The following is a 23,428-nucleotide window of genomic DNA, read 5'->3' on the forward strand; positions in this document are numbered from 1 at the left end:
GTCCAAAAAGTTGTGTCACAAATCCAATAGGAGAGGAGGTAATTAACAGCTACCAGGCACTTTAAATGCTTTATGTGCATTTGGCGTATAACCTTCATTCCAGCCCTATAATTATTATTATTCCCATTTCACAGATGAACAAACAGAGGCTCCAAGAGGCAAGGTCATACTACTTAGCAAGCAGTGGAGCTGGTATTCAAAGAGAGAATAAAACCTAAACTTGTTAGAATGGACTACATGAAAGGCCTTTCAGTGATCTGCCTCCTGTCTCCCTACCCCCCAACCTTACCTCCTACCATGGTCCCCCCTGCTCACTCCCATCCAGGCCCCTCTTGGCTGCCTTGCTGCCTCTTCCAGCTGGCCGAGAGCTTTCTCACCTCAGGGCCTTTGCACTTGCTGTCCTCGCTGAACATGCTCTTTACCAGCTGGCTGCTTCTTACTCAGAGATCTCAGCTTAAATGTCACCTCCCAGCCACTCTGTCTAGAATCAACTCCCCTCCCCTGGTTCTTTCTATCATAATACCCTATTTATGACCTTTTTGGGATGACATGATAAAATTATCTTTGTCTGTTTCTGTTCTCCCTGGACCAGATGGAAAGCCCCACACGTGCAGGGGCCTTCTCTGCTGTCATCCTCCTCTGGTGCCCAGAGGACTGGCACTTGGATAGCAGTCACTAAATCAGTGAGAAAAGAGTAAATTAAGGAATCTACTCCTTCTCGCATAGTGTTAGGTGCTGCGGATATTCGGGAGGATTTTTTCCCTTCCAGGAAGACTACCAATGGGAATAACCCTGTTTGGGCAGCAAGGCTGGTCTCAGCCTGTCCCTAATCTGCTGGCCTGTGGTGAAAGAGCAAGCAGCTCTTCTAAGACAGGATGAGCAGAGGATGCAATAAATTCCTTAGGCCTGAGAGAGCTGTTATTCACAGAGGGAGAGACTCTAGTCGACCTTTCCTTTCTTCATCTCCAAGGTTTTGCAAGTCCTTCCGTGAGGAAGTCAGATCATGTGGCTCTGCTTAACCACCTCCAGTGGCCCGACATCTCATTCAGAGTAAAAGACAAAGTTTTTCCAGTTGTTCCAAGGCCCATGCGATCTGGATCCACTCCCTTCCTGGACGCGTGTCTTACCACCCCGGCCTGGCTCCTTCTAGGTGCATGGGTCTCCCTGATGTCTGGAGAATATACTGAGCACGTTCTCTTGTCAGTATCTCTACGCCTGTTGCTGTTCCCTTGGTCTAGAATTCTCCTCCCTCTAAGAGCCACATGCTCATGCCTCACTTCCTTAAGGTCTCTGCTCAAATGTCACCGTCTCACAGAAGCCTTTCTAGGGCATCCGATATAAAACAGTAACCCACCTCTGGTCGGGGCACCCACGTTGCCCTCACCTTGTTTTTTCTCCCTAGCAGTTTACCACCAACACACGCACACACATACACACACACAGAGGTATGCACACTCAGGCCACGTATATTTATTTGTCGTCTCTCACTAAGAATGTAAACTCCAAGAAGGCAGGAATTTTATCTGCTCTCTTTACTGCTGTATCCCTGGTGCCTGGCATGTAGTAGACATTCCAAATGATTTTTTGAATGAATTAATAACTGTGAACAATTTAACTCAGGGATGGCAATTTTAAAAATAAGAGTAAGTGGAAACAGTTTGGTGGTTCCTCAAAAAGTTAAACACAGAATTACCATATAACTTAGCAATTCCACTCCTAGGTATATGCCCCGAAGAACTGAAAACAGGAACTTGAGCTGATACTGTATACCAAGGTTCATGGCAGCATTATTCACAATAGCCAAAAGGAGGAAACAACCCAAGTGTCCAGAGACGGATGAATGGATAAACAAAATGTGGTATGTACATACAGCAAAATATTTTTCAGCCTTGAAAAGGAAGGAAATTCTGACACATGCTACAACATGGATGAACCTTGACGACATTATGCTAAGTCAAATAAGCCAGTCACAAAAGGACAAATATGTATGATTCCACTTATATAAGGTACCTAGAGTAGCCAAATTCACAGAGACAGAAAGTAGAATGGTGCCTGACAGGGGCTGGGGGGAGGAGAGAGTAGGAAATTATTGTTTAATGGGTAGAGTTTCAGTTTGGATGATGAAAAAAGTCTGGGAGGTGGATGGTGTGTTGGCTGCACAACAGTGTAAATGTACACTGAACTGGATACTGAAAAATGGTTAAAATGGTAAATTTAATGTTATATATTTTACCACAATTAAAAAATAAACCCAGACTCAATTCAGTTAGTGGAAAACTAAGTATGACTGAAATAAGTTGGACACGTAAATCTACTTTTTTAACTGTAAATATTTTGAAATCTAAATACAGATTAAGTACTTCTGATTAAAGTTTAGCATCCAAATTGAGATGTACTAACAGGGTAAATATACACCAGATTTCGAAGTCTTAGTACAAAAATCTAAAATATCCTATTAATAACTTTTATAGTGATTACATATCAAAATATTTTGATAAATTGAGTTAAATAAAACATATTACTAAAATTGGAAAAAAGAAAGGAATAAAAGTTCTGGTACTTGCTACCACTTGGATGAACCTTGAAAACACTATGCTAAGTGAAATAAACCAGATACAAAAAGACAAATATGATCCCACTTACATGAAATATCTAGAATAGGAAAATTTATAGAGACAGAAAGGAGATCAGAGGTTACCAGGGGCTAGGGAGAAGGGGGCGGGGATTGGAGAGTTATTACTTTGGGTACAGAGGTTCTAACTGCGGCAGTGAAAAATTTTGGAAATAGAAAATGGTGACGGTTGTATAACATTGAGAATGTAATTAATGCCACTGATTTATATACTTTAAAATGGTTAAAATGGCAAATTTTATGTCATACATATTTTACCACAGTAAAAAAAGGGAAACATTAGGAATACCAAAGAGAGAAACAGAGACAGAGGCAGAGAGAGAGAAAAAGAGAGAGGGAGAGAGAGGGAGAAAATGGAAAAGATCGCTTTCTTAAAGCAGAGAGAACAATGCACAGCTGCATGATAAACATCGGCATGCTAACTAGAAGGGGTAAAGGAACTTCCCTGGACTTCTGCAGATTTGGACATAAAAGAATTTTCCCAGGTATGTTCCTTAGATTTAGACAGCTCTCTCTGAAGAAAGGATCTGAGAATAAAAATCTTCCCACTGCTGAATTCCCACTGATGAACCTTTGGTGATAGCTCGCTACCCTATATCTCTTAAGACCATGACGCATAAGAGGAGGTGTGGGATATGCCAGGTGGCAGTGAAATACGTTCCATACAGCTGAAGGCTCTGAAGTTAAAATACGTTCAGGTTTTCTTCCCAAGAAGCTGCATAGAAGTTTAAGGTAAATAGTTTTTTATGTAAGATAATTTTATAATACATAAAAGAATTCGTGTATATACTATTAAATTTACAACTTACTCCCCTTAAATATACACGTCTATAACTATACATGTTCTACAATACACTATTTGCATTGGTGTATATGTTAAACACGTTATAGAGAGAGCTGGTAGCTCATAGCTGATCATCCTATATCAACTGAGGTCTGTGTGGCCTCCCACCTCTGTCTCTTGCAAAACTCACTGGCTGAAAGGCCAAGCAGGAAAAGACTCAGCTGCTTGAACCCACAGGCATCTGGTTCTCTTGTACACAGTTTGACTTCTTCTGCCCAATCCTGCTTCCCTCCCCCATTCCTTTCACAGGTATTGATTACTAATGAACATCTTGCACCCCAAACACCTTCTAAGCATCTGCTTCTGAAGAACTCAACCTGTGACAAATATGTCCTATTCGTTAGTTAGTTACTATTCTAGGGGCTGGAAAATCAGCAGAGACTATAAAGACAAAAACTCCTGCCCCCAAGGAGCTTATATTTTAATGGGGTTTCTGGAAACACTTTTGTGTATGTGATAAAGCAATGAATGAAGCTAAAGCAGCCCCTTCTACATTCTTCCTGCCTCAAAACCAGACATGATGGCTGGAGCTGCAGCAGCCATCTTGTGACTACAAGGTGACAAGTATGAGGAAAAGCCTAGAGCTGCACTATCCAATTCAACAGCCATTAGTCACATGAGACTATTGAGGATTTCAAATGTGGCTAATCTGAATTGAGCTGAGCTGTAAAACACATAGAATTTCGGAGACTTAATACCAAAAAAAGAAGATTGTAAAATAGCTCAGTAATAATTTTATATATTGACTACCTGCTGAAATAATAATATTGTGGATATATTATGTTAAATGAAAAATATTATTAAAATCAATTTCACCATTTCTTTGTACTTTTTAAAATGTGGGTACTAGAAAATTTTTAATTACATATGTAGCTCACCTTATATTTCTATTGGACAGCACTGGCCCAGAGAATCACAGGGAACATAGCCATTGAATTTCCAGTCACCACCTTTCTCCTGACATCTGGTTAAAAAATGAGCCCCTATTTGTTTAAGTCTCTGCAGTTGAGTTTTCAGTTACCTGCAGCTGAGTGCAATCCTTTCTGATTCAGAGGGGAGAACAAACTAAGTGCTGGGCCCAGTGAATTGCCCAGGAGCTTCCCTGTGGCAGGAAGGCCGAACTCAGCCTGGTACCCCACCTGGTTGATAGGAGATAGATACATTCACACTAAGTGGAAAAATCCCCTGCCATGGAATATACTGATCTCCAAGATATTTTTTATTATGAAAAACAAGCAAAGCCCAGCAAGAGCCTCCAATGAGCAGGAAGGAGGGAAGCCAAGAGACCTTCCAGTCTGGGAAGCAGAGCCTGAAACTGCTTCATGGTTTCCTCTTGCCCTGCCCAGTGGTACACATTAATTTGCATAATCCTGGCCAGAGATTCCCTAAGGCCTTCTGCAACCCTGGGTGGGCCAGGAACTGTGAGAGGTTTTTCTTTCTTCGCCAAGAAAAAGGAGACCCAGCCCTTCAGCCTCACAGGCCTACAGGCCGGTTTCCCTTTCCCCCCTGAAAGCTCCATGAACAGCCAGATGCTAGTCAAGGCGCAGACAAGGCTGTGGTCCTCATCCCACACCACAGGGAGAGGATGCTCACGAGCAATGGTCAGATGCAAATCCGCACAGACGTTTGAATAAGGAAATAAGGGGCTGGCTGGTCCCGGCTTCTGTAACCCCACTATCAGGGCTTGGAAATACCAGGACTCACCTCGTACAGCTCCAGAAAGAACTACATATGTTAACAGTATGCTATTTGTATTGCTCCAGAAAGAAGCCTCTTGAGCTACACAGTTCATTCATTTAGTCCCTGAACACCCTCCCTGTGTCAAGCCCTGTGCTGGGTGCTTCAGACCCAAAGGTGAGCCAGACATGGTCCCTGTCCTCAGGGAGTTCACGATGAGTGGGAAAGTGGCCAAAAAAGCAGTCAATGAGGGATACCGATCAGCAAGGTAGTGGTAGGACCAGAGTCTGGGAGCCCATGGGGGCACCAAACCCAACTGGGGATGAAATAAGAGAAGGGGGATGTAGAAAGGCTGTCAGGGCAGGCTCCCTGGAGGAGGTGATACTAGTTTAAATTGAATCATAAGAGAACAAGTTAGCTGGGTCAGGAAGCTACCCCTGTTCAGCACAAAGAGTACAGATCCTCCGTGGACCAGGGCTCTAAAAGCTCCCACTATTAGATGAAGTTTTGAAGAGGAAAGCATACACTTGTATTTGTTCTTCTTTTAAAGAGCATTCACCTTGTACAGAGAAAGCAAACTTCTCAATGAAACCACGTATGTGAAACTATAAAGCACTATGCAAATGTTGGGCAGTAACAGTAATGAAATAGTTGTGATTGTGATTGTTACAGGGGCGGCAGCGGTCCCTACCATATGGCGACCAAACTGCTCTTTACTCAGTGGTCCCATTCCAGGCCACCCAGCCCAGACTCCAGGACTCGGAGGGTGTCCATCCCAAAGCCCACTCAGCCAAGCTAAGGAAATCCAAGAAGGCAACATCCCAGGGCTCTTCTTATCACTCTCCTGCACTATTTTTGGGAGTGTCTACTGCAAGAACCTCCACGAACGAGAACTTGACAATGCCTATAACATTGTCAATGCAATGCACACACCCTTGGACTCCGAAATGTTCACAATCTATCCCGTAGACATGTTTTCATGTGCATACAAAGTGTGTATGAGGAAGTGTACTGCAGTACTGTTTAAGACAGCAATAGACTGGAAACAACCTAAGCAGTTAAATAAATTGTGATGGAACCATAAAATATCAAGCCTTAAAAAAGCCATGAAAATAATAAAAGGGTTAGATTCCCCACGTACTGATATAAAACAATCTCCAATATATATTTTTGAGTGAAAAAAAGGTGCACAACAAATATGTAAAAATTTTTCCCATTAAATAAGAGAAAGGGGGATGCACACATTCATATGCTTGCATGCACATATGCACACACACGCATGCACACACGTGTAAAGACTTTCAGGAAGGGTGCACGGGAAATGGCACAGTGGATGTCTCTAGGGAGGAGACTTGGTGGCCTGGGGAAAGGCACTTCCTTTCACAGTATATTTTCTTCTCCTGCTTGAATCATTTTTTTTATCATGAGCATGCATTTCTTTTTTAATTAAAGAAAACAAATTAGTTTGTTCTTAAAAAGACAAAGAAGTCTTTATTTATAAATGTACTTGTAAAATGAACCACAGTGAACCCAGATTAACCACGTCCTACGAAGACAGCCAAAAAAGAATTTTTTCATCTCGGTTTAATATTGTTGGGAATTGATTTCCTCAAGCTCACATGGCATGTTCAGTGCACGCACTCACGCAAACCCCACACACTTCGTGTAGTGATTCACACAACCCAATTGGTAATCTAGGCTTGCAGATGTGCCTAGTGAAACAGCACCCGAGTCCACTGTCAGGTAAGCGGACAGATCCAGAGTTTATGGCAGCTTTTTTTTTTTTAGAAACTTATTTATTTTATTTATTTATTTTTCGCTGCATTGGGTCTTTGTTGCTGCGCGTGGGCTTTCTCTAGTTGCGGCGAGCAGGGGCTACTCTTCGTTGCGCTGCACGGGCCTCTCATTGAGGTGGCTTCTCTTGTTGCAGAGCACGGGCTCTAGGCACGTGGGCTTCAGTAGTTGCGGCACGCGGGCTTCGGTAGTTGTGGCTCACGGGCTCTAGAGCGCAGGCTCAGAAGTTGTGGTGCACGGGCTTAGTTGCTCCACTGCGCCACCAGGGAAGTCCTATGGCAGCTTTTTGTTCAACTAGTACTGAAGGTCACACCACAGGGACCATCCTCTACTCTGTTGGTTATGCCTGCAACTGTCCGTATTAGGCAAAGCGGTGCTAGACATTTCCCAGCCAGTGCAGCACAGCCTGGCTTTGAGGGCCCTGGTGGGTGATTTCAGAGGTGGGGAATGTCAGATAGGTTTATCTAGACTGGGAGATAGCGGCCTTCCCTCCCAGCTTCACCCCTCCCTCCCTCCTTGCTCCTGCTGTGCTCTGCTCATGAAGCTCGGGAACCACATAATGAGTTGGGCTGCAAGCATTATGGGGCCTGGGTTACCCACCACTGGGGAGCCAGTGCAGACACAAAGACAGGCAAAGGTCACATTCAAGTGCAGAAGGTGTGGCGTGACCCTGCTGGATGTTCACAAAACACAGACATTTCCTTCTCACAGGATAACCCAAGAGTTTTCATTATATAGGCTGGCCCCATGGCTGCTGGTGACAGGAGCCCATGAGTCATTTCCTGCAAGCAGGTTTTTATGGCAATGATGTACAAATGCCTCCTGGTCTGAACTGGTTACCTGTGATTACTGAGCTACCCCCTGGAGGGTGGGAGAAAGAACCCTGGATTGAGAATCGGGGGCTCATCCTCAACGACCCTCCATGTCCTCTGTTTGACCGAGGGACCCTCTCTTCACAGTCTGGCCCCAGGAGGCCTTTCTGGTCTCCTGTCATTCATCCATTCTGTTCTCTCTGGCTCTCATGCTCTCCCTGCTTCCCTCTCTCCACGGGTACCTTCATTCCCATTCCATGAGTAATGTACTCTTACCAGAATATGTTTCTCTGCCTTATGTTCCCTCTAGCTGTTCCTTCAGTAAAGCAAGGCAAACTCCTACTCGTCTGTCAAGCCCCAAATCATACCTCCTCTTGCAGGAAGCATTCCCAGACTACCCCAGTCGCTCTTCTGTACTCCTGCAGAACAGTGTATACAACTCTCTCATAGCACTTAGGATATTAATGATAATAATGGTTAAACATCTACTGATCACTTATTATGTACTAGGCAGCATTCTAAACACTTTACAAAGATTACCTTATTTAATCCTCACAGTAACTCCATGAAGGAAGTACCATTATTATCCTCATTTTACAGAGATGGCTACTGAGGATCAGGGATTTCGGTAACCTGCCCAAGGCCGCAGAGCTATTAAGTGGCTGTCCTGTGCCTAGACAAGTGCCTGGCACATAGTAGCTGCTCAATAATCATTCACCTCATAAATGATTAAGTGAATAAATACAGAAATGATGACACTTCTGTCCTCTCTATAGAAAGCTCAAGTGAGAACCACTTCTTATTAAGCTTTCAAACCATTTCCTCTGTCAAATACCTACTAATGTATAGGGTATTGGAAATACCTAATGAATGAATGAACGAAACACTATATGAGGAAACCAATAAACAGAATCCAAATCTTGGCAATGCTTCCCGCTAGCTTCAACCAAATAGCTTCATGTTCCTGGGCCCCCTGGTTGTCATCTGTCAAATGCAGAGATTGTACACAACATTCTTTCAAGTTCCTCCTAGCATTAAAGGTACATATCAAATAAATGAGCAGACTCCATGACTTTGTGACGATGGTAATTCCCAGGCCAAATTATGTACTGCATTTTCTTCAGGGCCGTTTTCCCCAGTAACATTACACAATTGGATGTGGCATTTGATCCGGGTACTACCCTAATTCAGAGCCAATATCAGTCCTGAAAGAGTTTCTTTGGCTTACTCCTTGGTTCACTCCTTTCTTATCCAAACAGATCACACCCAGGGAAAGAATTATTAAGTGCCTGGCAAAACCCTCATAAATAATAATCAATAATGAACACTGATCGCAAGTTAGATTATGCAGCTGGCACCTAGGCCACTGCTCTAGGGACCTTGCAGGTCCTCCTCCCTGTCCCCTGGCAGCTGTACCAGAGGTCATCTTCTCCAAACAGTTCCTGGTCACCAATCTCCCCCTGCCATCACCACTAACACACACACACACACACAGTCCTGCTGGCATGAGGGAGCAGACAGGGCTCATAGCGCCTGGAAGGGGCTGATTAATGCTTGTGAATCTCTGAGGCCCAGATCCACTCCAGATGGTGCCGAGATGCATCCACATCCGTGCAAAGGTGGGAGCTCTGGCTGCATTTCATTCATTCCCACTCTACCTGCGGCTAAGCAGGAGCTTGGCTATATGCCTGGTACCTGACACGCCTGTGTTACACGGCTTAGTGTTAATGATGAACCACGTACACAGTAACGCCCAGCACTTCTTGTTTGGCTAATGCTTGACGACGTAAACTAGTACACCAAAGGATAAACCTAAGCGAGGTGTGTGAGCAAGACAGTGTCTGTTCATGTCGGAAAAGAGCAAGGACAATGTTCTGTTTTGCTTGACTCACAACCAGGAGCGCCAGGCTCTCAGAGCGAGCACCGGCCAACCACGTGACTCCAACATGGAGAGGCCTGTTCCATAACCAGAAAGCAAACAAGCAGTCACCCATCAGGTAGAGGACACCTGCTGTTTGTCTATCGCCCACCTCCACGTCCCTGGGGACCTGTTCCTCCCTCAGGTCAATCATGTGATGTTTAAAAGGGCTGCCAAAGGCAGTGGTCAGCTCCTCTGGCTTTGGCCACAATAACTGGCCCAGAGGTGAGCCAGTTGAAATCCTTCCCTGAGATTTTTTTCCATACCGAGCAGGAAGAGAAAGATCCTGGTCTTTTGGGTCACAGAGCTACAAAGATATGAACGAGAGGCTAGTATCATGAAGAAAATCTGTCTGCAGGAGGGAAGAATGAAGTCAAAACAGGGCAAAACATCTAAGAGAGATGGAAGGAGAGAGGATGGGAAAGACTTTGAGTGTCTGGACCTTCCTGTTTATACGAGTTAATCACTTCCCTCATTTCCCTGTTTTGTTTAGGTTAGTTTGAGTTTCTGAAACATGAGGATAAAGTAGCCTAACACAGTCACAACCATCCGTAGAGTGCATTTTCAAATGTATCTTCTGCACGTTAGGATCCAAGTAGTTTTTATGGGATGGGTTACCACATTTCAAATGTCTTTGTTCCTCCTCCTGAGAAAGGTGTATAAATTCCTGGGCAAGAACCACTCTTACCCAGCATCACTAACTAAAGACAGTCCTTTTCCTTTGTATCTTAGGCATCAACGATGACCTGCCAACCACAGGATGTTAAGGACTCTTCCACTTCAAGCCATCAAAGCTTATAAAATAGGGGCTGGCCAGACAGACCAGGCAACCGGCTAGTGATTTCTGAAAGGACATCTTCATGGTGGTCAACCCTCCATTCCATCCCTCCGCTGGCCGACTCCCTCCGAAGGTCTGTCTTCAGATCACCAAGAGAGTCCCTCAGCAGCTAGAAACTGTTGGGCGTATGGGGCAATGCATTTGCTGATACAATAAGAGCTCTGAAAATCTTCCTTGAGAAAACATATTGCACCCCAGCCACCTGACTTCTATGGGTCATTTTAAAAGAAAACCACCATATACAATTACTGAAAAGGGTGAAGCTTTGAAAGTTAAAAGCTTCCCCCTCCTGGAACTCTGAAGAGCTGCCCAGTGAACCATGAACCATGAAGTTACAACAACTAGGAAAAGAGGTACTGGGCAGGGGTGGCACTTAGGATACTGGCCCCACCTCCCACCCCCCTTTTTTCTTTAACGTTTCCCTCTCCTCTGTGTAAGGCCAAAGTTTGGCAGGTTATGGGCAGGCCCTTCCTGGATGGCTAATATGCTCTGGGCTAAGGCGACTGGGCTGTTTCAGCCTGATGGAATGCTTGCCTGTGCTCCAAACGGTCTGTGCGTCCCAGGCTCGGAGGAGCCTGGCAGCTGTCTCCCCGGGGGCAAGGGAAAGCGGCGTATCCCACGGTGGACTCAACGGCTCCACATCACCAAAACAAAAACACAACAGTCCTGATCTCTATGGAGAGTTCAATCCTCTTGTCTAGGATTGGCACTGACTAGAATTCCAAGGGCTCTGGCTGAGCTACCTCCTGTGAGGTCTAAATACAGCTCGCTCGCTTTTAACCTAAACATACAGCCTGGACCAGTGCCCAGGGCTGACAGCCCCCAGGGAAGTCTTGACTTCTGGCTGCCCATTTGGGGATGGGTGATGCAGAGCTATCAGAGATGTGATGCGCTGGGCAGCCCCACGTTCACCGATGTCGCCTACGGCCACTCAATGGGGAAAGCGACCAGCTTGTGGAGGGTTAACTGTGAGTGGGACCCTGAGCAGAGGAAGGGGGTGGGGAGGGGGAGAATGCGGAGATGTGAAGAGGAAGAGACAGAGAGGGAGGAAAAGACAGTAAAGACCAAAGACCTACTTCTTAGCCAACTAAAGTCAGGGAGCTTTCTAAAATGTTTGCTCCCAGGGCGACACAACTCTAATTATGCCTCTCTAGGGAATTTAGGGCCTAAGCCCTAGAATCAGAGAGACCAAGGTTGCCTTCTTATTATGTAACTTTGGGCAAGGCAACTGACTTCTCAGATTTCAAATCTCTTAAATGATCCAAAGGACTACTGTGCTGTTCAATAAGACCACGTACAGAATGCGCCTGGCCCAAAGACGCTACCTGGTAAATAGTAGCTACTAGAAGAAGTAGTGGTAGTACTTAATAGTAGAAACAGGATAACATCAAGCATGCCTTCATTTTCTCAGCCTTGGGAAGGACACAAGAAGAGCTGTGAGGCCACCATGATAAGATAGAAGCCCCCAACCAGGATAAGCTGTTCATATACAGACAAAGGCAACCTTCAGCTGAGCCAAACAATAAAACACATCCACACCCACTAAGAACCTTATAATGGCAAAATGGCAACAGTTTCCTAACCTCCCAACAAGCCAACCCACATGCCCCACAGGGTAAGAAGCGTCCATGCTGGAGTTTCCCTTACCTTGGTGTTCATACAAGACTTCCCTCGCTTATACTCTTTGTGGGACCCACGCTTGTCCAGTTTGTACCACAGGGCCTTGGCCTTCCAGGTGGTCACCTTGGACTTGAGCTTGGAATAAAAGTTTCTGTGGTCCAGAGGGTCTAGGTCCAGGTGCCGTGTGAGGATGCTGAAGGCCTGGAGGGTGCCTTTGCACGTGGAAGCCTGGACAAAGTTCTCGAAAACCTGCCCGGCCTGGGCCTGCTTCTCGTCCTCGTTTTCCCCCATGTTTCAGGAGCCACGTAGAGCAGTGGTGTGGAGAGGATGGAGGAGAACACCATGAAGTACCTGGAGAAATGTCACACCTGCAAAGGTAGGCAGAGGCAGAGGTGAGCTTCGTGGATGAGGGTAGAGTGGGGAGAAGGTGCGGAGAGGTAAAAATACAATTCCTTTAAGATACTAACATACTAAACATAACACTTAATACTAAACATACATAATCCATAGGAGAGGTATAATCATACCTTCTAACCTGGCAATGCTGCCTTGCTGGCAATCTCTCTCCCCAACACTCCATTCCCCTGGCTGGCTGAAAAGAACTACACATTGCCAAAGATATATCCTGGCTGATGTCAATAGTACCTGGTCAATCTTGCTATGAGCAGTGGTTCTGGAAGTAGTAACTAGCAAAAGGAAAACAAACAAAACCCAGAAAGGCACACTAGATTCAGCACTGTTGAAAACCTATAATTCTTGGTGCCATAAATTGGTTGACTAATGTTAACGTAACCTAATCACATGAGTGCACAGCCCCCAAAAAGCAAAGCACATGCCGCCTGATTTCATGACCACCATCCCACCTATCCTTAGACACCACACTTTTAAGCCTTCCTTCGTTAGTTACCAGAAGGCGGGTCTTTCCCTTCTACAGACAGCAAACGGTAACTTCTCAAACTTTCTCTCCATTCCTAGTATCTGCTAGAAGCACAGCATCCCCCACAGTCAGACATACAGAAAGAGAGAGAGACACGTGGGTCTCCTCCTGATGCACAAAAGGAGCCTGTGCTTTGTAAGCCCAAGCTGGGAGCTATTTGGAACAAGTGCTTAGGCTGAAGGAAGGAAAAACGCGATGGAGGTTCATTCACGTTACAAAAATAGCTTGCCTGGGTTTTGGCCATCGTCCTTTCTTCTCTGCACCACTCTAACCTCAGGCATTTTCTTAGGAAAGTCATTTAAGTTTCAAAGGAACAAAAATAAATTACAGCTGATTTTCCAAAGCACTAGCTATTTTTCCAGAATCCAAAGCTAGTGCAAGAAGATAAGTGTGAAGGAGCTGGGGCTGGCCCAGCTGTCAGGAGGGCTGGAGGGGGTCTGTAAACGCATACCAAGCTCCCCCAGACAGAGGCCTGGCAGGGGGAGGGCAGCAAACAGAGACAAAGCCCTCGGGCTGGGCAGCTTCCCACTCTCCAGACCGAAATGCCATTGTGGGTGCATTTGGATTGCAGGCTGGCTTTATAAAACTGAAAGCAGAGAATGGTGTTTATCTTCTTCCTTAATCTTTTACTCATTCATTCAGCAATAACTACTGGTGCCTTAGCAAGGGCCACGCGTCACCCTAGATGTTGGGGATACAGAGACGGAGCCTAGTGAGGAGGGCAGGCCCGTAAATAGTTGATTACAAGACAACCAGGCCAGCGCTTGTAAAAAATGAACACAGCACATGGAAGCCCAAAGAAGGTGTTAAACAGAGCCTGGAGGAGTCCAGAGGAGCCACAAGAGGGAAATGCCAAAATGCTACAATTTTAGGAACGAGGTGGTTTTCACCAGAAGACGGGAATGGACCATATGAAGGCATGAGTCTGGAAAGAGCCAGCACAGCTGCAGAATGACAGCAAGTTCAAGGTGTCAGGAGTTCAGGACTGGTGACCAGGTGTGGTGGGGTGTCTGGGGCAGAACGTAGAGGGGGCCTGGCTTCTCCAGAGGGCCGTGGGGCTCAGGAGACACAGCAGCGGGGTGAGACAAGCCTTTGGGAAGATGAGATGGCCGGGGTGGACTGGGGAAGGAGGCAGCTCCTCAGCTGCCCAGCACGATGAGGAAAGAAGCTGGGAGAGCAGGGGAAAGAAAAGCACACACGTGCGTGTCATGTGGCAGCCTGGCTGGGCACCACCTGTGAGGGGCCGCCTGCTGGGGGCCGACAAGCTCTCCAGGCAGCCAGATACTGATGGGTGCGGCGGCACGGGCTACAGCATAGGACCCTTCCCTCCCATCTCTCTTCCCCCAAGAGCTTCCAACGGGCCTGGCACCAGGCTTGGCCGAAGGGAGAACAGTACATTCCCTGCTCCAGGCCCAGCCAAGCTCCACTCTGCAGACAGGCCTCCGTCCTCTAGTCCCCTCAACTCAACAAATTCAACCCACTTGGAAAGCTGGCACCAAAAGACACGGATTCCCTGCAGCATGATCAGTCAGCTCCTTTAACGTCTGCAGTGCTCACGTTGGCATCACTCACATAAACTTTACCTCTTGCACACGGAGAAAGTCTCAACTTTCTCCATGTGCAAGACTCACCACCCAGAGAGCATAAACAGAGAACAAGACTCGTTCGCTTTTCAGAGCATATTAACATCCTCTGTCTTTATCTATCTTTGGAACCACTTGACAACTGCAAAGCTACTTGAGTTGCACTGGAATCCTCCAGTCCTTTCTGATGATGGGCAGGTGGTGCAGAGAAAAACCACAGGCTTTGGGGCTCTTGAAACCTGGGTCCAAAGCTCAGCTTGGCCCCTCGCTGCCCACCTGGCTTCACACAAGCCATGTAAGCTCTGAGCCTCAGCTGCGTCTTTTGCATGAGAGCTTGCAGAGTTGCCGTGGAGTGAGAGATTCGTGAGTGATAGCAGAGCCTGGCCCTAGGAGCACCAGGGTGATGTGATGTATGCTGAAGCCATCACCTGGGGCAGATTTGAAGCTGGGGAAGGCACTAGTTTGAAAAAAGAGTTTTGTAAATCAATTCTCCAAGTCGCCAACTCCTCCTTGTCTAAAATGGTGAACTGTTTTGAGTCATCAAGCCAGACTCGACTCCCAGAGAATAATTTATAAACTGGAAGAACCTGACTCTTCCCAACCCCCCAGCCGCCTCCCCTCCTCCCCCAAAAGAAAAATGAACAACTTAATTTTAGGGCCCCAAGGGAAAGAGACAAAGTGGTGCTGAGGGCCCTGGGTGGGTGTGAGAGCTCCAGGAACTAGCTCTTATCTGGAGTGAGATATGGGAAGGTGGAGGGAGATGGCTGGACAGAAGAAGATAAGCCCTGCCTGGGACTGTGCCCACTGCAGCCCGTGCCAGGCTCGGCCCTGCCTCCCTGCCATCTAAAGGGTTTAGTCTCAACCTTTAAAACCGCTTTCCAATTGAAGTCAGAGACCTTAGAAATAACTCTGACACCCATGCGGAGTAGGTTTCCTCACAGAAAAGCATCCAGATATTCAGAGTCTGGCAAACCTGGGTGTGAGTCTGGTCTCACGCACTCGCTAGCCGTGTGACCCTCAGCACGTTATCTAGTCTATCTCAGCCTGTCTTCTCATCTGATCAGTGGGGATACCAATACTCGAGTCAGAGGGGGGTAAATTCAATTATGTGGGTAATGTATGTAGCACCTAGTGACTCCACGATGACCAGCACTCATGACTATTTGTCAGATGGCTCAAACGTCATCAGACCAAAAGGAGGAGAAGAAGGAACATAATTATGACCACTGGTACTAGCTTCCCGGGTCAAGCAATTATGTATACTTTACAATTAGAGGCCATGGGCTTTCTATACAGAAGATCTGGTTTCAAATCCACTTCCTAACTGTGTAGCCTTGGACAACTCCACTTCCAAGTTTTAAGTTTCTCATATGAAAAGTGGGGAACCTCATATGAGGAAATTTGGGTAATGAACTGAAAATATCCATAGTACAAGGTAGTTTTGTGAGTGAACTAGAAAGGCTGATTTAGAAGGACTCCTCTGAGTCTGAGTCCCAGCTTCCAGAAATTGGAGTGTAGTATTTTGCTGGATACCCCTCTCTTTCCCTAAAAGAAGAAGGTCAAGGATTAGTTAAATCAGAGGATCCTGGGTAATAGCTCTCGTTAGCCTTCCTTGTCAATCACGACCCAGCTGTTGCCTTTTTGGAGTTGGATATGAAATATAAATAAAACCAACTACTCAGAAATATGAAAGGTTTCTGCATTTTCCGGGAAGAAACAAGACGTGATGCTTTAGTTTCTAAGAATAGCCTTGAAGCAATTTGGTCTTTGCCAACTGGAGTCCCTTATTTGTGGTTCTGCCTATGTGACTTTATGAGTCACAAAGCAATTCCCTTTCCCTGCCTCTGGCTGTTACAAATTAGAACTCAGGGCCTCAGATCCCAGCACTGGTAATGGGCTCTTAGCCCATGACAACTGGGAGACAAGTTCAAGGTTTATGCAGAGGCCCTGAGCAGCTCTCAAAATGAGAGATGAGCCTCCTTGGCCCAAGAGCTGCCAGTGGACTCACATGTGGGACTCCCACACTTCTGCCTTTCCTGGGCCTCATCACCTGCCAAATGGGAGCAAAGAGTGTGACCAGGCAGTGGATAAATCGGAGTTCTATAAAAACTTAAGGAGGGCTGGGAGGGACACTGGGCAGAACCTTCCCTCAAAGCAGCATGAGGTAAGCATAGCCCTCAACCCTACCCTGAAGGCTCACAGACATGTTTCAAGGTAAATGCAATCTAAAAACCAAACCCTCTCCTCTGCTTCCACTGCCAAGCCCCCCATTCAAACTTACCATCTCCCAGGTTAACCTCCCCAAAGGGCCATGGGGCAGGGCTCAGTTTCCACGGCAGTGAAATGGGGGTCTTCACCCCTGTGCACCCGCAGGTGGTTGGAAAGACTAAAAGCCCCCGGCTCTGTGCCTCGCACTCGGAAGACCCTGGGTCATGGCTACTTGGATCTGACATCTGAGATGAGGCAGGAGGCAGCCAGGGCCAAGGCAGTGGGAAACGCCTCCCACACTGCCTCTCTGCAGAGCCTGGCATGGGCAGAACACCTGGTTTACAGGTGATGTCTGCAGACATCACCCTCTCACCTGGCCCAGGGAGGCCTGGCTTTCCACCTACCAGGGCACATGACACCACCTTGAACCTAAAGGGGCAACTCCCAGGGTTGGGAAGGGACTGAAAGGGCCACTTGTAATCTCCTTCCAGCCAGGGGTCCCAGCCTTCCCTCGGTCAACTCGCCGAGTGGAGCACGCACCACTTCCTGGGGCAGCCTGCCCCACCCTTGCCTCCTCTGGCTGGAAGAGAGCCTCGGTGAGATGATTCCTGTTAGCTGCTCTCCAGGGAGATCAATGCTGTCTCTCCAATAGCTCCTCCCCACTCCTGGTTTTAGCCCTTGAGATCACCCAGAGGATGTCAAAGCCCCTTCCATGCAGGCTGAACTCACACATGCAGTCTACTTACACGTGCCATCTGGAGCCCTGACTGGAACGGCTAATGAAAACGCAGCCAAGAGACGTACTGTGAAAGCCCACCCAAGTGCCCAGCCTGCAGCAGGGCCTGGACACTGCCCTCTGTCTACACTGGCCCAGGGTGGGGAGCTCAGGAAAGAGACTCCAGGGGCACTGCAGGCCCTGGCCTTCTGTGCTGCTCCTCCTCTGAGAGGCCAAGGCCATGTGGTCTTGCCCTTCCATCCCCAGCCCTCCCCTCACTCTTTTTCAATAGTGACTTGACTCCACTGCTCTGGCTTGAAATGACCTCACACATTCCCACTTCCTCACCTCAGTCCATTTGCTTGTGGAATCACTCACAGTAACAGATCCCAGGATGACCTGAGATCGACCCCCCCACCCCGAACCCATGAGTCAGAGAGCCATATGCTGAGCAGTCACAGTGCCAGGAAGGAGGCCAACATCACCAGGGGCCCACGGCAGCCAGGCTCTTTCACATTATCCTATGGAGACCTCACAAGAAGTCTACGGGGTAGGGTGATTCTCTCTCTCTCTCTCTCTCTCTCTGTTTCTACTTTGTAAGAAGCAAGGACTTTGGGGGTAGGGGGTAATTCCAGAACTTGCTCATCTCACTTTCCTTATGCAAGTATAAATTTGCCATGTGCGGCTGCTATGTGTGTGTGCGTGTGTTCACGTCCATGTATGCATATATATGAGTATGTGTATAAATGTATGTATATGTGTGTATATGTATTGCATATGTGCATGTATATGTGGATGCTTGTATGCATGTGTGTACACAAACACACATGTACAAATTTTAAATTTTTTCCATATGATTTCTGGCCAGTGTCCCACATCTCTGCTTGTACTGCTAAGCCTGTCTTTAAGAACCTTCTAGGAGAAGCAAAGCCTTTGAGGTGGGCAGAACTCGGGCCTGGGCATGAGGAGACTGAGCCTCATCAGAACAGCGACCACCATACTGCTCGCTCATGGGTGCCAGACCCTGTCCCAGGTCCTTTACAGCCATGATATCATTCAACCATCCTTATTTGACTGAAGAGAAGGCAGATTCAGAGGGGCAAGTAACCCCCTCCACATGCCAAGGTACCGAGTGGACATGCTGTAACATGAGCCCAGGTCCACCTCACTTCAAAATCCATGCTCTTCGTCACTGATTGATATGAGTCATGGAGACGGAAATAATACGACCTGCTTTTTCTGAAGCCGCCGTGTCAATTAAATGGGTTAAGTTCTGTAGTCCCTGAAGTTCTTTCCGGCTCCGAGAGCCTGCAAACGTCAACAACGGGGTGTGGCTTCATAAGTTATGGTGCAACCAAACAATAAGGTATTAGGCAGTCCTTTAAAAATAATATTTATAAGGACATTTAATCCTTCAGGAAAATGCTTATGCCCTAAATCAGGGTGAAAAGAGCAGGATACAAATTCAAGTACTCGATATGATTCCAACTCCTTAGAGTAATATCTAAAGGAGAAAGGAAACAAGCCAAACGTGAACAGTGGTCGTGTGTGTGATGGTATTTCAGATGATTTATGTTTAGCTTTATACTTTTCTTTATTTCCAGATTTTCTACTGGAAGCACACACAGCTTTTATAACTCCCTCCTCTATATGCATTCCAAGTCCCGGAGTCTTCTCTCCCTGACTAGACTATCTTGGTCTCATGTATCTTCTCTTCCTCAGGCCTGTACGGCTCCAGCCACACTAGCAATGCCATTCTTCTCCAGAAAAGAAGGGGCCATCCTGTAAGAAGCCCTGACACTGCTAATATAATGAACGGGCTTACATTCCAACAGGTGAGGGACGAGGTCCCCAAGGCTGCATTCCTGCCACACCTCTGCTCACTAGACCACAGACCTTCAAGTCCAGTGAGGCAGGCCCCTTTCCCAAGAGCCATGCTGGGGAAGGGGGAAGATAATACCTCTGACACGATCTCAGCTATGCCCACAGACCCCTTGCCAGTCAACCGCACAAGAAAGACACCTGCCTACCTGGTTATAGGCCAGGACCTGACAAAATAACATACATCTCAGGACACACACCAAGCCCATCTCACCACTAAAAACTCAGCAGCCCATTCTGCATATGCCCTAAATCACCTTCATGACCCACTGGCTGCCTGGGAGTACTGTGAACTCCAAATTCCAATTTCCAGGAGGCCACCCTATCTCAAAACTAATGGGGGAAATACCTAGAATAAGCAAATTCATAGAGACAGAAAGTAGAAGGGTGGTTACCAGGGGCTGGGGGAAGAGGGAAATGGGAGTTATTGTTTAATGGGTACAGATTTTCAATTTGGGATGATGAAAAAGTTCTGGAGATAGATGGTGGTGATGGTTGCACAACCATATGAATATACTTAATGCCACTGAATTCGAACATTTAAAAACGGCCATAATAGTAAATTTTGTCATGCATATTTTCCCACAATAAAAAAAAACAAAATAAAATGCATTAAAAAAACAAACCATCGCCACCTTACAGTAGGAGCTGTCCAAGGCCAGAGTACAGAATTTGTGGCCTAATTAACAGTGAAGCAAATTATCTAAAATACTTTAGAGTTAAAATGTAATAAAATAAATAGTGAAAGAATCCTGCTGTTTTTTTATTTGGCTCAATGGCATAATTCCTTGGTTTTTGTTTTTGTTTTTGTTTTTTTTGTAAGTCTTCTGGGCTTCTCTCAGTCTTCCTTCCAAATCTCATTTGACTCCAGGAAGCCTTTGGAAGCTCAGCCCTGCCAAATTCCAATTTTTATCTCTTATTCTGCCTTCCCCAGGCCACCACCACCAATGCTGCCCCTCCCTCACTCAGCACCTGTAAAATCTGCTTCAACGTCACAGGGAAGGTTGGGTAGGTGCTCCCTGGTCTCAGCTTTCAGCGCCTACCATCCCTTGCCTGGGGAGAACACTCCTGTGTTCTGACAGTCCCTAGACAGTGCAGCCAGCAGACTGCAGTTCCTTGAAAGCAGGGAGCATTCTTCCCTGCAGTGTACAGATTCCCTAAAAACTCCCCAAGGGCAGGTCCAGATCAGCCCAGACTGTTGGACATGCCATCAGACTCGAACGAGGAGAAACAACGGCCGTGTAATTAGATAAGACTTCTGTCTCTCAAAATCAGAACTTTGCATATTTTTCATTGACTAACGTCAATTTCAGGGACACTGGGTATGAATCCTGTTCATGTTAGGAGAATCCTGCTGCGAGGCAAAGAAGCTTGCCCGTTTGAAAAATCAGTAAGTCTGACATATCGTATACCATACTTACTGTTCTTAAGCACAGCACATGGATGTGAACAAATCCTTACCCCACTAACTCCTAGTCTTCCTTCAAAGCTCTTCTTCTCTAGACACTCTCCACCTCCCTATCGCCAACCCCTTTCCAAAACGGGTTGGATCTCTCCCACAGTATCTGTACTTACCTCAGTTACAGTAAGTCCTGTGCTGAAATTAATTTTTCACTTCCTTACTCCCAGTTCCTAGCACAAGGCCCTCTCTAAACAGTATGTGCTGAATGAATGAATGAATGCTCAGACCTTGGGAACATAATAATCCTTGACATTTAACGAGCATCTATGAAGTCTTGAGCAGCAAGGTAAAAAGCTTTCTATGTATTAAAGAAGTTAATCATTGTAACAAACCAAGGCATCATTAGATACTGTTATCTAATGATTATAGTATCTCCACTTTTCAAAGAATTAGAAAAGTTAGCAACTTGGCAAGGACACATGGCCAGAAGTAATGAACTTGTGACTTGACATCCCAGAGCCAGAGTTCAAAGCCCACATCTGTAACCACCATCCCGTACAGCTCCCACACAAAGTGGATGGAGGGATCCAAGTGCTGCCTCGTACACCACATCAGGGACATGGTCTCTGGTCTAGACCCTTTGGTTCATGATACTCCCCTTCTTTCATCAAACTCCAAAATGCCAGGATCTGGCATAATGAGATCTCGATGCAATAGTGGATAACTGTGGTGAATATACCGATAAAAAGTCAGTTGAGGGGTGGGTGACTTTCCAGCCGGGGTGGGTATGGCAGAGGCAGGCCAGCTGATCACCAGACACATTGCTCCTTCCTCCTGGGCCCTTCCTTGCAGCTGTGTGACCCCACGTGACCAGTTCCAGGGAATGGAACGTGAGCAGAAGTGACGCACGTAACTTCTAGGAGCAACCCATGAGAACCTCCCGTGGCAATCCTCCAGGCTCTTTCCACTTCTGCCAGAGCATAGCAGCCGTGGAAATCACATGTGCAAGATGGCAAAGCCATGAGAAGGAAGGAGCTGGGCTCCCTGATGCCCACTTGGAGGAAAGCCGTCTATGACCAGGAACATTTGGACTTCACATATGTGAGAAATAAACCTGAAGTATGTGAAGACACTGAGAATCAAGGGTTTATCTGTTAGGCAGGAAATATCAATTAATCCAGTAGGTAAACCATAGCATGGTAGGAATGCCAGATTTGTCATTGGGGGTTAACCCCCAGAAATATGCCTGACCACCCCTCACTAAGGAACCTCCCCTCACACATATATACCCTATGGTGAAAATCCACATCCCTTCCCTATAATAAGACAAGAGAATGGGACAGATAGGCTAGTCGTTTCCTTGGTTTCAATAACCCCCTGAGCCCTCAGGTCCCGAGTCCCTGGAAGCCTATGTGGTGTGGTGGAAAGAATGTGGACTTCCGAGTCCCCCAGCATTCCCTTGAGCAAGTCACAAACAACACAGAGTCCCTGCGAAAATTAGATGAAGGTGCCTCTCATGGGGTGGGCTCAGGATGTGCTTTTCCAGCATCGTTCCAGCCCACTGCCCTGGGGATAACACCCACCACCCGAGGTAGCCCAAGCCAAACCACAGCAGAAATCGGGGCATTTTCACATAGATGGTAAGGGTGATCATCTCCCCTTATCTACCTTAAGCTGAGATGGGACAGTTAAAGCATATTTTCCACTGAGGCTTTGCCCAGCACACCCTTAAAGTCACCCCCCAGGTGAGCCTTTGTGTCTGGATGGCTGAGCGCAGGCCTCAGGGACTGCAACCCTAGTAATGAGTCTGGAGGATAGAGAAGGATGCTGGGCAGGAGGCATCGTGGAAGAGTGAACTTGAAAAGGATTTCTCAACAACGCCTGCTCGCTCTACACGCACCATACCCAGGAGCCCAGGACAACCGCAGAGCAGTCCCCGCCCCAGAAGCTCACAGCCCAGCCGTGTCTCATGGAGTCTGTCCTCCAAAGGCTCCCCCATTTTGAAGAATTGTGCCAAGTAACTACATTTTTTCAAACCAAAAAAAAAGAACTTATTGCCTAACAACAGTGTTTTTTGTTCTTTTTTGGATGTGTGAATTTAACGATGTGAAATCAGTCTCAAAAATGTGCACAAATTCAACCACAGTTAGATCTGTATTTGCTCTTAAAAAATGGCACCCTCCCTCCTTCCCTTCACAGTCTAGGTTCCCAGTAGAAAAGTCTAGCCTGGCAATGTCCACTTCCTCACTGCCACTCACCCTCTAATCTACCACAATCTCATTCCCCCTCCCACACATAGCCCACCTAGGCATCATGCCCAAGGCCACCACCAACTCTGTGGCTACATCTAACTGCCACTTATTGGACCTTATCTTGCCCATGGTCTCTCCCATCTTCAGTCTGTGCAGACACATCTCTGTCTGAATGCCCCTGAAATTTCCTGAGATTCTGATCTTCACACTCCTCCTGTTTTCAAGGACCTCAACACGCCCACAGATCAACCAATATCTACATCCCAATGACCCATCAAGCTATCCCTCTGTCTGAACCCCCAGCTGCTTTCCAGA

The 23,428-nt window shown here is 46.7% G+C and overlaps 1 protein-coding gene across 13 annotated transcripts in view; it reads right to left on the minus strand.

The window, feature by feature from the left end:
* MICAL2 (microtubule associated monooxygenase, calponin and LIM domain containing 2) overlaps positions 1 to 23,428 on the minus strand; it is a 222,047-nt gene that overhangs the window by 160,364 nt on the left and 38,255 nt on the right. For all 13 annotated transcript variants that reach the window (XR_014231383.1, XM_082341338.1, XM_082341347.1 and 10 more), the window contains exon 3: positions 12,163 to 12,503. Coding sequence is in view for 12 of the 13 variants with exons in the window: in XM_082341338.1 (XP_082197464.1) it covers positions 12,163 to 12,426 (264 nt within the window). In the remaining variant the exon portion in view is untranslated. The remainder of the gene's footprint in view (positions 1 to 12,162; positions 12,504 to 23,428) is intronic.

Source organism: Balaenoptera borealis, assembly GCF_965194805.1.
Source record: "Balaenoptera borealis genome assembly, chromosome: 11".
Lineage (NCBI taxonomy): Eukaryota > Metazoa > Chordata > Mammalia > Artiodactyla > Balaenopteridae > Balaenoptera > Balaenoptera borealis.